Source organism: Odocoileus virginianus, chromosome 11 (genome assembly GCF_023699985.2).
Source record: "Odocoileus virginianus isolate 20LAN1187 ecotype Illinois chromosome 11, Ovbor_1.2, whole genome shotgun sequence".
NCBI classification, from domain to species: Eukaryota; Metazoa; Chordata; class Mammalia; order Artiodactyla; family Cervidae; genus Odocoileus; species Odocoileus virginianus.
This window is the reverse complement of record NC_069684.1, coordinates 27,402,513-27,415,832: the sequence shown is the minus strand read 5'-3', so window position 1 is coordinate 27,415,832 and position 13,320 is coordinate 27,402,513. Positions and strand designations below refer to the sequence as shown.

Here is a 13,320-nt window from a genome sequence, read left to right as displayed (position 1 = left end):
CTGAGTGTGGAAGGCTGTTCTGAGAAAGAAAAAAAGCCTTTTTCCTTTCATCTTGCAGCTTCCCTCCCCCATCCTCCTCTAATACAACATCATCACAGAAACTGAAACAGGGCCTCTGGTCAACAATCCTTCTCAGCAAACACAGGACAGTCAGAGGGGGTCTTGTGTGGGCAAGAACCGTGAGCATTCTGCTTTGCGCCCAGCACAGGGTCTGGCATGCAGCAGGTGCCCAATAGTTGCTGAACATGTGAACGAACACAGGCCAGGTCCTGCACTTAGAGCTTGGATTTCAACAGGAATGAGACCTGCTTCCGGCCCCGGGCGCTCACAGCTGTGGAACCAGCTGCAGCCCCATGGCTGGGCTGCCCTAGTAAGGAGGAGATGCTGCTGCTATAGAGGTCTCTGGATGGTGACGGGAGCCAGGGCCAGCCGGCGGGGCCCCTGAGCCCTCTCCTTCACGCTGCGTGCGGCCCTGGCTCCCTGCTGTTTGGCAGGGGAAAGGCATCTTTGAGGAAGCAGGCAGGCAAGTTGACACATTTGGCCCTGTTTCCAAGAGAAAGTCCAAAGCGCATTACTGAAACACCCTGGTCTCTAGTTTCATAAAGCGAAGGGAGAAAGGAGATCCCTGGACTCCAGGAAACCCGGGGCCTCGAGGAAGTGCCGTGCCCACGGTCAGCCAACGACAGACCATGGGAAGCACCACCCGCCCGCCACAGGGACAGATGGGAGCCACCGTACAGGACCACGGGCTGAGGCACGGTTCTCCATCGATGACGTGAGCCCTGCGCGCTGCCTGCTGGGACTTCCAGGCATGCGAAGGCCTCCGGGCAGAGATCACCAGGTCAGCCACGGAGCATAAATGGCCTGGCATTTGAGCCCTTGCAGGCCTAATTTAGGATGTCCCCTGGACATCTCAGGATCACAGCTAGGAATCTGTTTCGCATACTTACAAAGTGCTTCCCTGGTGGCTTGGACAGTAAAGAATCTGCCTGCAATGCGGAAGACCTGGGTGTGATCCCTGGGTCCGGAAGATCCCCTGGAGAAGGGCATGGCTACCCACTCCAGTATTCTTGCCTGGAGAATTCCATGAACAGAGGAGACTGGCGGGCTACATTCCATGGAGTTGCAAAGAATTGGACACGACTGAGCGACTAACGCTTTCACTTTCAGAAAGATCTTAACTACAGCAACGTGCGGAAGCAGAAACAAATGTTCATCAACAGGTGACTGGCTGGATAAAAGGGACGTGATGGAATTCAGTGGAAATGGCCCTGTGAGTCCCCAGCAGAGGGCCAGGGAGTCACAGTTGTCAGAATTGTGACAGTGGAAGCAGCTGCTGGCTTAGGGTGGGGGGTGGGCATCCCTGCTGACAGCAGGAGGAGGGGTGCTGTCCCATGTGCCCACCACTGTCGCCCCAGCCCACACGCTGGGCCTTGGAGATGAAAATTTCCAAATCATTTGGTATATGTGCTCCAAAAATACAATTGCCAGCTTGGGACAAACAAAAGAATGAGGTAGATCTTCACGTACATTTACTTGAAAATATGCCCATGAAACAGTATTATGTGGGAAAAAAGAAATAAGTTGCAGAATAAATATGGTTTGAGACTATATTTTGAAAAAAATCTATCAAATAAATATATATATATGTAAGCTTGTACATGTTTGTGTGTGTGAGTTAAATTTGTTTCTCAACAATCCCATGATGGGGTGGCTGGCATTATGCCCACTTTCCAGATGAGGGAAGTGGTACCAGGTTGCAGGGTTTCCGAGTGGAGGAGTCAGGACTGGAACCCAGGCAGACGAGCTCCAAGCCTGAACTTCAACTGCTGACTGTATGAGGGTGTGGTGGTTCCTGTGAGGAAGAGGGCTGACGGTACAGGTGCCCAGCTGATGATAACTTTATACATTTCACGTAAGCAAGTCATGCTTTTGGAACTTAGAATGAAGATGTTTTCAAAAGGAAAGAAAGCCTCCATCGGGCTCTTTCTTCGCTTATCTTTCTAGATGCCCTCGGGGACGCGGCAGGTGCTCACCTCTTGGCTGCTCAAGAAAGTATCAGTGTGGACTGGTTCTATCTGCACCGAAATGTCACACATCTTGGTTGTGTTCCTGGGCTTCTGTTCCTTCTCCTTGTGCAGCTGGAGTTTCTGTTTCTCTTGGGAGGCCCTGGGGGCAGAGAAGATGAGTCACTGAGCAGGAGGGCGGCTGGCTGCACAAGGTTTGGGAACCACAGATTACCTTTGTACTCACAAGCAGAAGTGGGAAAGGGACTCCACGTTTACAGGGAACCGAAATCTTGGAGCCTTCAAGCTCCTGCCCGAGGGTTTCTGGATAATTGAGCTTGCTGGTTAGTGACCAGGGAGGCAGGCACCTCTCCACTCCTGCTTCCTGCACTGGGTCTGCAGGACACCTGCTGTGGCATTTATGTGGCCATGTAGTGCCTGTCTGCTATTTCTAACACCTGGTATATGTCAACCCTTCTATTTCTCATAACAGTCCCATGAGCTAGGGACTCTCCTTGCCCCATTTTACAGACCAGGAAAGAGACACACAGCAATTTCCCTGTGGTCATGGAGCTTATAGATGAGGGCACCTGGTTTTGAATCCAGGCAGCCCAAGCCTGGAGCCTGTTCTTTTAACCACGATGTGAATCCATCTTGGCCATGAACCATGAAGCAAACAAAGCTATGGGGTACACATGAGACATCAATTTTATTCAAACTTTCTTGGAGAAAACATTAATCTTACGTCAAAATATGGATAAACTATGGATGAAAATGCAAACTCACATATGTTTCATAGACAAACCTGCAGAATAACAACACTATATTTAGTTTAAGCTGACCTCTGACACCTCCAGCTTACACTTCTGTTCAGTCAATATTTACATGCCAGGCATTGTGTGAATGGTGGGGAGTCAGTAGCAGGCAAGGTCTACAAGGGGTCCTCATGGGGAAGGCGGATAATTCAACAGGTGGAGCAGCCTGGCCGGGTGAGAAGTGTTAGATCAGGTGACATGCAGGGGGTGAGGGACCCTGGGCAGAGCCTTGGCTATGTTTGGTGAGGGTGAGTAATGGAGGATTTCCTGGAGGAAGCTGCATTTAAACTGAGACTTCTCTGAAATATTGGGCAGGAATCTCTGAGATGCTCAGAACTGAGCAAAGTTTTAAATGATGAGGTTGTGAAGCAATGAAACATATGTCATTCATTCATTCATCTACTCATTCATTCAACTCTTTAACCATCATTGACTGAGCCCTTCCTCTCTCTATGCCAGGCTCCCTGGGTACTTGGGTATGCCTGGGCTCCCCACACCCGTTGTGCAGGCCTTCCCACCCACCTGAGCGCCTGCTTGAGGACCTCCAGCTCCTTGTCCTTCTTCTCCACCAGGCTGGTCATCTGTACCATCTTGTCCTTGAGCACGCTCAGCTCACTGCTTTGTTGCTGAACCAGTGCCACGTTCCGCTCCAGTTCTATTTTTTGCTTTTCGTTCAGTTCCCCTGGGGGGGTGGTACATGCAAGCTGTTGGGGGTGGGGTCTCCTGCCTTGGGTCTCCTGGAGGGCCATAGCAGATCTGCCAGGCCTCCAAGAACCACGAGGCGGTTCACCCTCCAGGAATTCTCAGGGGGCTTCAGTAACAGCCAGGAGGTCTGCTTGCAAAAAAAAAAAAACACAACAAAACCGCCCACCAGCATCACCTTTCGATGAGCGCCGGCGCCGCGAGGCAGCCTGTGTGGCGCCCGCCTGGCCCCAGCTGTCAGGGCCTGTGTGCCTGTGGCATTTTAGGGCACCTTCAGCAGCCTGCTTCTGCATCTGTTTGCCTAAGGCTTCTGAGCCCTCTGGAGACAGCTCTGCTCACGTGTCTGCCAGAGGCAACAGCCTCCAACCGAGGCCTGGTGGAGACAGGCTGGAGCAGACAGCCCAGCCCTCTCCCCGTCCAGGTGGCATTTGGAGGGCTGTGACCACATTGCTCCCCAGCATCCCCACTCCCTGGCAGAATTAAGCTCTGTCCCCCACTGTGCCTGCTGACAGACAGCATGGCAATTCTTTATCTGCTTTCTTCCTTGCCTGTCTCACTTCCCTTCCACTGCTGTTTTCCCTTGGATCATCTCTCAAGTGAACCACCTGCAGTGGAATTCTGGTCTCGGGGTCTGCTTTCTGGGAAAATCCAAACTAAGACCCCTACATTGTCTCGGATCTTCATAGCAACCGTACAAGGCAGTTCCTAGTAACAGCCCCACATCACAGATGCAGAAACCGAGGTTCACAGAGGTCAAGGGACTTGTCTAAAGTCACCCATCTAATAAATAGCAGATCCAGAACTGGGTCCAATGCCTCCCAATTCTAGAACTAGACAATGCGGCCTTTCTGCCACAAATTATCATATCTTGGAAGGGGAAAATCCCTCTTTGAAAAATCCTGCTATAAAAGTCCTGGGGACATCAATTGGCCCAGACACAGGGAATAAACACAACTGAAGGTCTGGGATGCACAGGGCTTGAGATGGGGACCAGATAAAAGGACTGTTCTTCACCCTCCCTCCACCCCCTCCCAAACCTAATTATTACCTCCCGACTCCTGCCCTTTGGCTAAGTGGAAGTTAGGGATGGGAAAGAGGAGGCAGCTCTAATAAGCAAGAAGAAGGGAGGCAGAAATAAGTCTGGGGAGAAGAGGAGCCACGGAGGAATATTCAGCCAGACTTGTGCCCATCCAGAAGAGAAGAGACCTCAGAGCTACCTTGCCCCTGCTCTAGGTGGGTCCTGATGTCGACGTGAGGGACAGGAGGAGCCCCAACGGGCAGATGTGTGGCAAGTGTTTTTGCATCAGAGGCAGGAGAGACCAAGGGTGCACTTACTAGGGTCCATAAGCTGGTGGGCACTAGGACTTGTGCTGGCTGGCCTGCCAAGCGAGGGGACCCATGCATGACCTCCAAGCCTTTGCTCCTACAGACAAATCCTTTGTGGTCAACAGAGATTCTTCCCAAAAAAGAAAGCTGCAATTCTACTCAGAGGTGTGGAGCCATGTGAGAACACTCCCGGTGATCCCACATCAAATGGAATCAGTTCAGTACCCGCAGCTTTTGCTGATCCTGAGTTACAAGTGCTGTGATGGCCCAGGACAGCAGGTTGAGGTGGGGTTTAAATGCCCAGCTTTCTGGGGAATACATGTAAATCCATGGCTAATTCATTTCAATGTATGACAAAAACTACTGTAATGATGTAAAGTAATTAGCCTCCAACTAATAAAAATAAATGGAAAAAAAAAAGAAAAAAAAATGCCCAGCTTTCCAACCCCGAAGACCCATTTCTTTCCTTTCTCAAAGTGGGTTGGGAAATTGAGAGACACAGGCAATTGCACAAACCTCTCAGGTCTGACATTCGGTTATGAGCTTCAGTCAGGTTCTTCCTTAACCTCATGATGATCTCCTGCTGAGACAGGATCTCCTTCTGAGCAGTCAATAAATCCTCTCTGAAATTCACACACACACAAAACAGACCAAGTCAGTTCAGCTCCATCTCTGTGGTGATGCTCCAGTGCCTGGAAGGGGAAAAGCGCAGAGGCAGTGTGATCCTCCATCAGTGATGGTCCAATTTGGGGATGACGCCACCCCCAGCAAGCCCACTCTTGAAAACTTCTCAGAACAAGAATCCGTTTTGATGCACGTTCGTTATAAAGAAATACATGGAGACAGAACAAAGGATCCTGGCTGGGTTTGCTCTGAGGCTGAAATACAACTAATATCAAAAGGACACCTCTTCCTGCTCAGCCATCTGTCAGCAGGAACCAATGCTCTCATGGACTTTTGATCTTTGGTGCAAAGAAGAGGGAAGACTATTTTGTGCATGTGTGGGTTCAGGGATTCTTCGAGGATGAGGAAAAAAAGAGAGAAGAGGACAGTATGGCTTCGTGCTCTCACCAGCTTCTTTTAATTCCTGATGGAGAGAAGAGGGGCCACATGAACGGGTGGTGTTCAAGTGACCCTTTGGGGATGTATGGGCCCTGGGGGCCCAGAGAACTAAGCAGGGGACACAGGGAGAGTGGATGAGGGCAGGTCCTTGGTCCCACACCCCAGAGGGTGTGTCTTTGGTATCACAGTGATCAGGGTGGCTGACTGGGAGGCGATGTTTCATGGGAGGGGCCCAGGGTGATGGCGGGAGAGGCAACTTGAGGGCCTTATGAGCAGGTGTGAGACAGCCCAGCCCCGAGAGAAGCATACTGTGTGTGGTGTGTGTGTGCACACATGTGTGTGTATGTGCATGTGTGTGTTGGGGCAGGAGGAAACACAGTAAAGCGGGTTTAGAGATTGAGTCTCAGTTAAGTTCAGTTCAGTCACTCAGTCATGTCTGACTCTTTGCGACCCCGTGGACTGCAGCACGCCAGGCTTCCCTGTCCGTCACCAACTCCCGGAGTTTACTCAAAGTCATGTCCATCGAATTGGTGATGCCATCGAACCATCTCATCCTCTGTCATCCCCTTCTCCTCCCGCCTTCAATCTTTGCCAGCATCAGGGTTTTTTCAAATGAATCAGTTCTTTGCATCCAGTGGCCAAAGTACTGGAGTTTCAGCTTCAGCATCAGTCCTTCCAATGAATATTCAGGACTGATTTCCTTTAGGATGGACTGGTTGGATCTGCCTGCAATGCAGGAGTCCCCGGTTCGATTCCTGGGTTGCAAAGATCTGCTGGAGAAGGGATAGGCTATGTACTCCACTATTCTTGGGTTTCCCTTGTGGCTCAGCTGGTAAAAGATCCACCTGCAAGACCTGGGTTCAACCCCTGGGTTGGGAAGATCCCCTGGAGAAGGGAAAGGCTACCCACTCCAGTATTCTGGCCTGGAGAATTCCATGGACTATAGTCCATGGGGTCACAAAGAGTTGGACACGATTGAGTCTCTGGGCAGGTATTAGTGTCACTTCATTTGTATTCACAGTCTTTTGAAGTATAGCCTCCTCTTATATAGACATTTGAAGGCAGTGTGTGTGCTTATTATGGAATAAAGCAAAATACTTGCAGGCTGCATGTGAAAATCGAAATAAAAAAGATTGGTGATCACTGGAATGGGTCACACACATACACATACATGTCTGTCTGTCTGTCTGTCTAATCTCCTCGGCCATGACTCTTCCAACTTGAGGATGAGACTCTGCGTCAAGTGTTCATCATTAAGGAAGTGAACCAGAGAAGAACCTGATGCTGATTCTTCTCCAGGTCATGGCTACTGTTTTCTTTACAGAGTTTAGGAGGAGACACGAACTTTACAGGAGGAGACAAACTTTTCAGAACGTGGAGCTTGAAAATCTGAGTATCATTGCCGTCTTGGGGTAAAACCTGTGTGACATTAGACTTTGGTAATTGCTATTTGGGGCAGGGCTCAGGCTGGTGGCTTGCCTTCTTTGAGAAACTTTCTGAATCCTTTCTCTGCATCATGTTACCGCCTTCTACTTTGTATGATGCTTGGCGGTGTCTTTCAGGATCTTCCCCATCCATGGGTTTTGTTTCTCTGGAAATTGTCAGCTCTTTGCGGGTTGGGAAGATCTCCTGGAGAAGGGAATGGCTATCCACTCCAGTATTCTTGCTTGAAGAATTCCATGGACAGAGGAGCCTGGTGGGCTGCAGTCCATGGGGTCACACAGAGTTGGACACAACTGAGTGATATCACTTAACTTCTTTGAGGCTCCAAGTATGGACCTTTGGGTTGGGAGGGAACTTCAAGGTTGTTTAGTCTAACCTCTTAACTTTTAACCCTCTCCGGGACCCCACTCCACCAAGTGGTTTCCACTGTTTTGAAACCCAAAAATAGGCTTGCCTTGGGCAGGTCTTTGGGGAAAATAGTAGTAGCATTAGCTGGCATTCATGTGCCTCCTTATCTCACAAGCAGAGGGGCGGGGTGGAGGCGGGTGGGGGCGCTGAGGCACAGGAGGGGATGTGACCTGCCTGGGGCTACATACCTGGAGAGTGTTGAGTTTAGGATTTGAACTTAGATCTACCCAGATCTTTCCATGACATCAGCCTGACTTACTAAAGGGACTGAGAAACTCAACCAGCAGCAAGGACTGCACAGACTCAACTCCTGTCAGATTCTGACAACGTGACCAGAAGCAGGAGTCCCGTCCCGTACTCACATCAGGTGGTCGCACATTGCATCTTTGGAGCTGCTCTCCCCTAGAGGTGCTGCTGCGGGGTCCGGCTGTGCGTCCCCCTCCTGGGCTGAATCAGAGGGACACATGAACGTCATCACAGTCCTCAGGCAAGGGATATTTTCCTTCCCCTTTGCTTATCAACAGAGTAAACCTTCTCAACTGACAATCCTTCCCTCCACCCCCAGCCCTCTCCACCTAGTGAGAACCACCATGAGTTCTGTATCACAGGCTGCCCTTCCCCTGTGCATGAGCTCATGACATCTTTCCAGCTGCTGTCTGAGGTGGTGGTGCTTCCCAGGTAGCTCAGTGGTAAAGAATCTGCCTGCCAATGCAGGAGACATGGGTTTGATCCCTGAGTCGGGAAGATCCCCTGGAGGAGGAAATGGCAACCCACTCCAGTATTCTTGCCTGGGAAATCTCATGTACAGGGGAGCCTGGTGGGCTACAGTCCATGGGGTCTCAGAGAGTCGGACATAACTTAGTGACTCTCTAAGGCAGGGATAACAGATGCCACTGGGGGCTTCCCAGTTGGCTCAGTGATAAAGAATCCACCTGCCAATGCAGGAGACACAGGCTCAATCCCTGGGTCAGGAGGATTCCCTGGAGGAGGGCATGACAAGCCACTCCAGTATTCTTGCCTGGAGAATCCCACGGACAGAGGAGCCTGGTGGGCTACAATCCATAGAGTCATAAACAGTCGGACACAAGTGAAGCAATTAACACCCATTGATACCACTGACAGCTGAGGAAGTGAGCATGGCACTGGTGGGACCTGCTGGTAACCACCCAGCTAAGGGGTGAGATGTAGAGCCTTAACCCCTCCCTGGGTCGCACCTCCTGCCCCATTTCCTGCCCTCCGCTGTGCTCACCTCCCAGTTACTCCTCTGCCCACTGCCTTCCGGTATCTGCCACCGCCCCCATCCTCAGTTTACTCGCTCGTTTATTTGTTCAACAGATGCTTATGGAGCATCTGCTTGATGGCAGGCACGGATCTAAGTCTGGGGTGGCAAAAAAGCGTCCCAGCTGGAACACCCTCCCTCTGACCTGGACCTGGGCTGGGAACCAAGTCCTGTCCCCTGCTCTTGCTGTGGTGCCCTGTTCATGCTGGGTCCCCTGGCAGGGCAGTGACCTGGAAAACTGTAGGGATGCTGCATGGTGGCCCACAGCCGAACCTCCAGTGTCTAGAATGAGCTCAGGACACAAGAGCTGCTAAGCTAAGTGTGTTGAATGAACGTATCCATGAGGTGAGCCCTGACAGCTTGTCAGCTGGCTTGAGACTAGGACCGTGGTTCTCAACCAGGAGTGAGTTTACCCCTAAGGGGACATTCAGCCATGTCTAGAGACATTTTTGGCTGTTACACTGGAGTGGGGCATGGGCATGCAGTGGGTAGAGGCCAGGGACGCTGCTCAACACCCTAAGTGCATAGGAAAGTCCCCAACAAAGAGCGCTCCAGCCCACGTGCGTGCTCAGTCACTCAGTTGTGTCCCACTCTTTGCAGCCCCGTGGACTGTAGCCCTCCAGGCTCCTCTGTCCATGGGATTTCCCAGGCAAGAATACTGGAGTGGGTTGCCAGGTCCTCCTGCAGGGGATCTTCCCGATTCAGGGATCGAACCCACATCTCCTGCATTGGCAGGCAGATTCCTTACTGCTGAGACACCAGGGAAGCCGATCTAGCCCACGTGGCAACATTAACACTCAGGATGAGAAACCCGAGGCCGAGGCCTCTACTTCCAGAACTCTTCTTCAAGAGCTCACTGTCTTTAGTTTTATCTGTCACCCCTGGTCATTCAGGGCAAATAAATGCTCACAACTCGGAGTTCTTTCTTCAAGCTTTTTTTTTTTTTTAAAGAGATAAACCACAGCTGGTTGTGAAAGAGCATTAGACAGCGCTGCAAACTGCTGATGGCAGAGACGCTTTTGAAAGGGCCCTGCCTGGGATGCTTCCACGGGGAAAGGACGATTCCCGTCGTGTGTTCTGACACCCCTCACAGCCCCGGCAGCCTGTGCTGCTCCCTGGCTGACCGGCTCGGCACAAAGCCTGTCTCTGTTCATCGTGTTACTTCTGCTGAACCTGGGCCTGGAGGGCACCTGACCTTGCAGTGCGACAAGGACAGGGGCCTCCAGACAACAGAGGGGCTTTTTAAATGAGACGCAGACTTTTTCTTGTCCATCAGCCTGGAGGGACCCACAGGGTCATCAGAACCCACCCTGAACACCAAGGTTCCCTCGGCGTCTCTTTGGACCGACCTGGGTCACTGTCCTTCAGCGTGGCGATCTCTCCTTCTATCTTTCTGTGGTGTTCGGTCACTTTCTGGAGTCTTTCCTCAAGGTTCACGATCGTCTGGGAGTGCTGCTTGATTTGTTCCTTGTATTCCATGATTTGTTTTTCAAATTCGTGCTTCTGTGATTCTTGCTCCTCTTGGAGGGCCATTACTGTGTGCTTTTGCAGCTGCATCCGCTCCTCCATCATGATCTGGGGAAACAGACATGGTTCATGTGATCTTGGGAGCTGGGTAAGATGATGGAGAAAAGGAACAACATGGCCCCTCTGCACGCACTGGCACTGAGCTCTGCCTGCCCCAGGACCTTTGCACGTGCTGTTCCCTCTGCCCATACACTCCTCCCCCAGCTCCTCATGAGGCTGATTCCATGTGTGCTGGGCTGCAGCACCAATGTCACCTCCTCTGAGAGGCCCTCCTGGACTGCCTATCTAAAGGAGACATCATCCTGTTTTATTTTCCCTGAGGTGCTTATTACCATGTGAACCACCTCATGTCTTTATTTCTCGCTCCTACTAGAATGGAAGCTCCATGAGGGCAGAAACTTACCCTTTACCTACCAATATGCCCACAGCATCAGAGCCCAGATCCCTGCCACAGCATCTAGACCTAGATGCTCAATAAGTACTGATTGAGTTAATGAGTGAACAACTTTATAAGAAAAAAGTGAATAAATCTGTATTTCTTAAAAATAAAAGTTACCAGTGGCCTCCTGATGGTGAGTCACACCCCTTCCCATAACCACCCTCCCTGCTTGCAGCCGCTCCTCACACCTGAGTCTCAGTGCTGAGTCTCCTTGCTCCCCTCCCGCTCCCCTACCCCTTCCTCTGCTCTCAGGATGAGGTCATTCTCCTGCCACCTGGATGACATCATTCTCCTGCTCTCAGGATGATGTCATTCTCTCGCTCTCCATTCCCTGTTAACACGATGGGCCTCTGATCTCTTCCGGATACAGAAATTCTCTGCCCCAGATGCTCACACATGCCCCCTCCTTCAACCATCACTCCGCGGAGGCTCTCCTCTAACTTTAGTCTTCATGTCTCACTTCCTGCCCCAAATCTAACGTGCCGCCAAAAGTTTGGGCAACTTTTGAACTTTGATATCCCTACCCTCGGTTCAGTCTGAATGCTTTATCTTCTCCAGGACAGTCCCTCTCCCACAAGAGACCTGCCCCCATCCCCAAGCCCAACCTCTATCTTTACAGCAACTCCAAGTGCCATCACTGCCTGGCTCCATGGTGCCCGGCTGGAAGCTGGCCCGCCTCCTTGGCTCCTCTCTCTCCTCGGCACTCCTGTCCTATCCATCAGTTAACAAGTCCTGCCACTTCTCTGGTAACTCCCTCCATAGCAACTCCTTTTCCCCACTCCTCTGCTACCCCGAGTGTCCAGGTCCTGTGATTCAGGACCTTGGGAACGGCCACCATGTGCCACACCCCAGAGCTGCTGTCTCCAAGCCCAGTCCCTCTCGTCTTCCCTCTGTGGTACTTCCGCCGGGTCAGTCCTCATTACGTCCTTGTCCACAGACCTGTCGGTTAAATGTGTGAATGACAGGTCATTGCAATATGAGCCCTGATGGTGAAGGGCCTTGAATGTCAAGCTAAAATCGAAAAATTCTGTCTTAAATTCTATGGAATCATTACTGGCCCCTAAATTCCAGGGCTGCTCAGTGTGATCCTGGGAGTAGCCTGAATTATATCATCTTAGATGGCCCCGGAGAGAGGGTGTCATAGCTTCTGTCTACCTTTCATACTAAATTAATGCTTCTCAACAGGGGGTGATTCCCCCCACCTCCCCCCGCACTGGGGGAGATTTGGCAAAGTCAGAAGACATTTTTGGTTGTCACAGCTGAGGGTAGGGTACCACTGGCATCTTCTGGGTGGAGCTCAGTGGGTGCTGCTGCACATCCTGTAATGCACAGGACAGCCCCCCCCCCGCCCCCGCCCACCGTGAGAATTACCCCCCCAGCACATCAACAGTGTGGAGGCTGAGAACCCCTGGTCTAAACCACACATGGCATCGTGATCGTGCGTTGAAGGGAAAATTCTCCTGTCCCCAGAAGGCACTGACTTACCATTTTCGTCTTTGCAGTTTCCAGTTCAGCTAGTGTTTCATTTAATTTCATGGTGAGGTTCTCTGCTTTCAGACTTTCAGCCATCTTAGTTTTCTGAGCCTTTTCTAGCATGGCCAGTGCATCATTTAATTTATTATTTAAAATGTCTTCTTTTTGCATTTTTAAATCCATTTCCTAGACAAACAGCAAACATCAAATGAACAGAAATTCAGGTGTAAATATTTACCCCAGCCTCCCCCTTTCCCTGTTTTCAGAGAGGAGAGGACCTCTGTTCTGTTATTGTTCTGTTGATCCTTTTAAAGTCCAAAGTCCATGCTTTCTCTGGAAGGCTCCAATTATTGCAGAACTCAAATTCAGCTGAGATCTATCTCCTTGGGATTTCTGGCCCCTGAGTTCAGTTCTGTCACCTGGAGCTCATTGAACAAGTTTTATTTTTCTCTTATGAGACAGCCCTTTAAATATTTGAGAAGGCTGTCAAGTCTCTCCCTAAATCTGTCTTCCAGGATAAATGTGCCGAGCTCTTCACCCCCTAGTCATAGGACCTGTGTTCAGGGCATTCCTCCAACTTACTCTGTGACTTAGTCCCTGGGGTGACCTCCCCTGGAGACCCTGGAAAGGTTAGACTCCAGTCGCTGTGTCCCCAACATCTTCCACCTTCTCCTCGGACCCATTCTTTCCATCTTTGTCATAATTCTACTCTCTTTCTTGAGTCCCTCCTCAAACAGTGCAGAAAGTGGGCTTTGTGACAAGCACTGTGCTGGGGCTGGATGGACTTCATCTATTTATTTGACTTCATTTTTTAGAGCGGTTTTAGGTTCACAGTAAAAC

General features: G+C 50.8%; 1 protein-coding gene across 5 annotated transcripts in view; it reads right to left on the bottom strand.

Annotated features, from left to right (window-relative positions):
* FHAD1 (forkhead associated phosphopeptide binding domain 1) overlaps nt 1-13,320 on the bottom strand; it is a 162,413-nt gene that overhangs the window by 21,633 nt on the left and 127,460 nt on the right. For all 5 annotated transcript variants that reach the window (XM_020873708.2, XM_020873709.2, XM_020873711.2 and 2 more), the window contains 6 exons: nt 12,493-12,666; nt 10,391-10,616; nt 8,125-8,209; nt 5,366-5,472; nt 3,344-3,503; nt 2,037-2,169 (listed from right to left, as the gene is read on the bottom strand). In XM_020873708.2, coding sequence (XP_020729367.2) covers nt 2,037-2,169; nt 3,344-3,503; nt 5,366-5,472; nt 8,125-8,209; nt 10,391-10,616; nt 12,493-12,666 — 885 coding nt within the window. The remainder of the gene's footprint in view (nt 1-2,036; nt 2,170-3,343; nt 3,504-5,365; nt 5,473-8,124; nt 8,210-10,390; nt 10,617-12,492; nt 12,667-13,320) is intronic.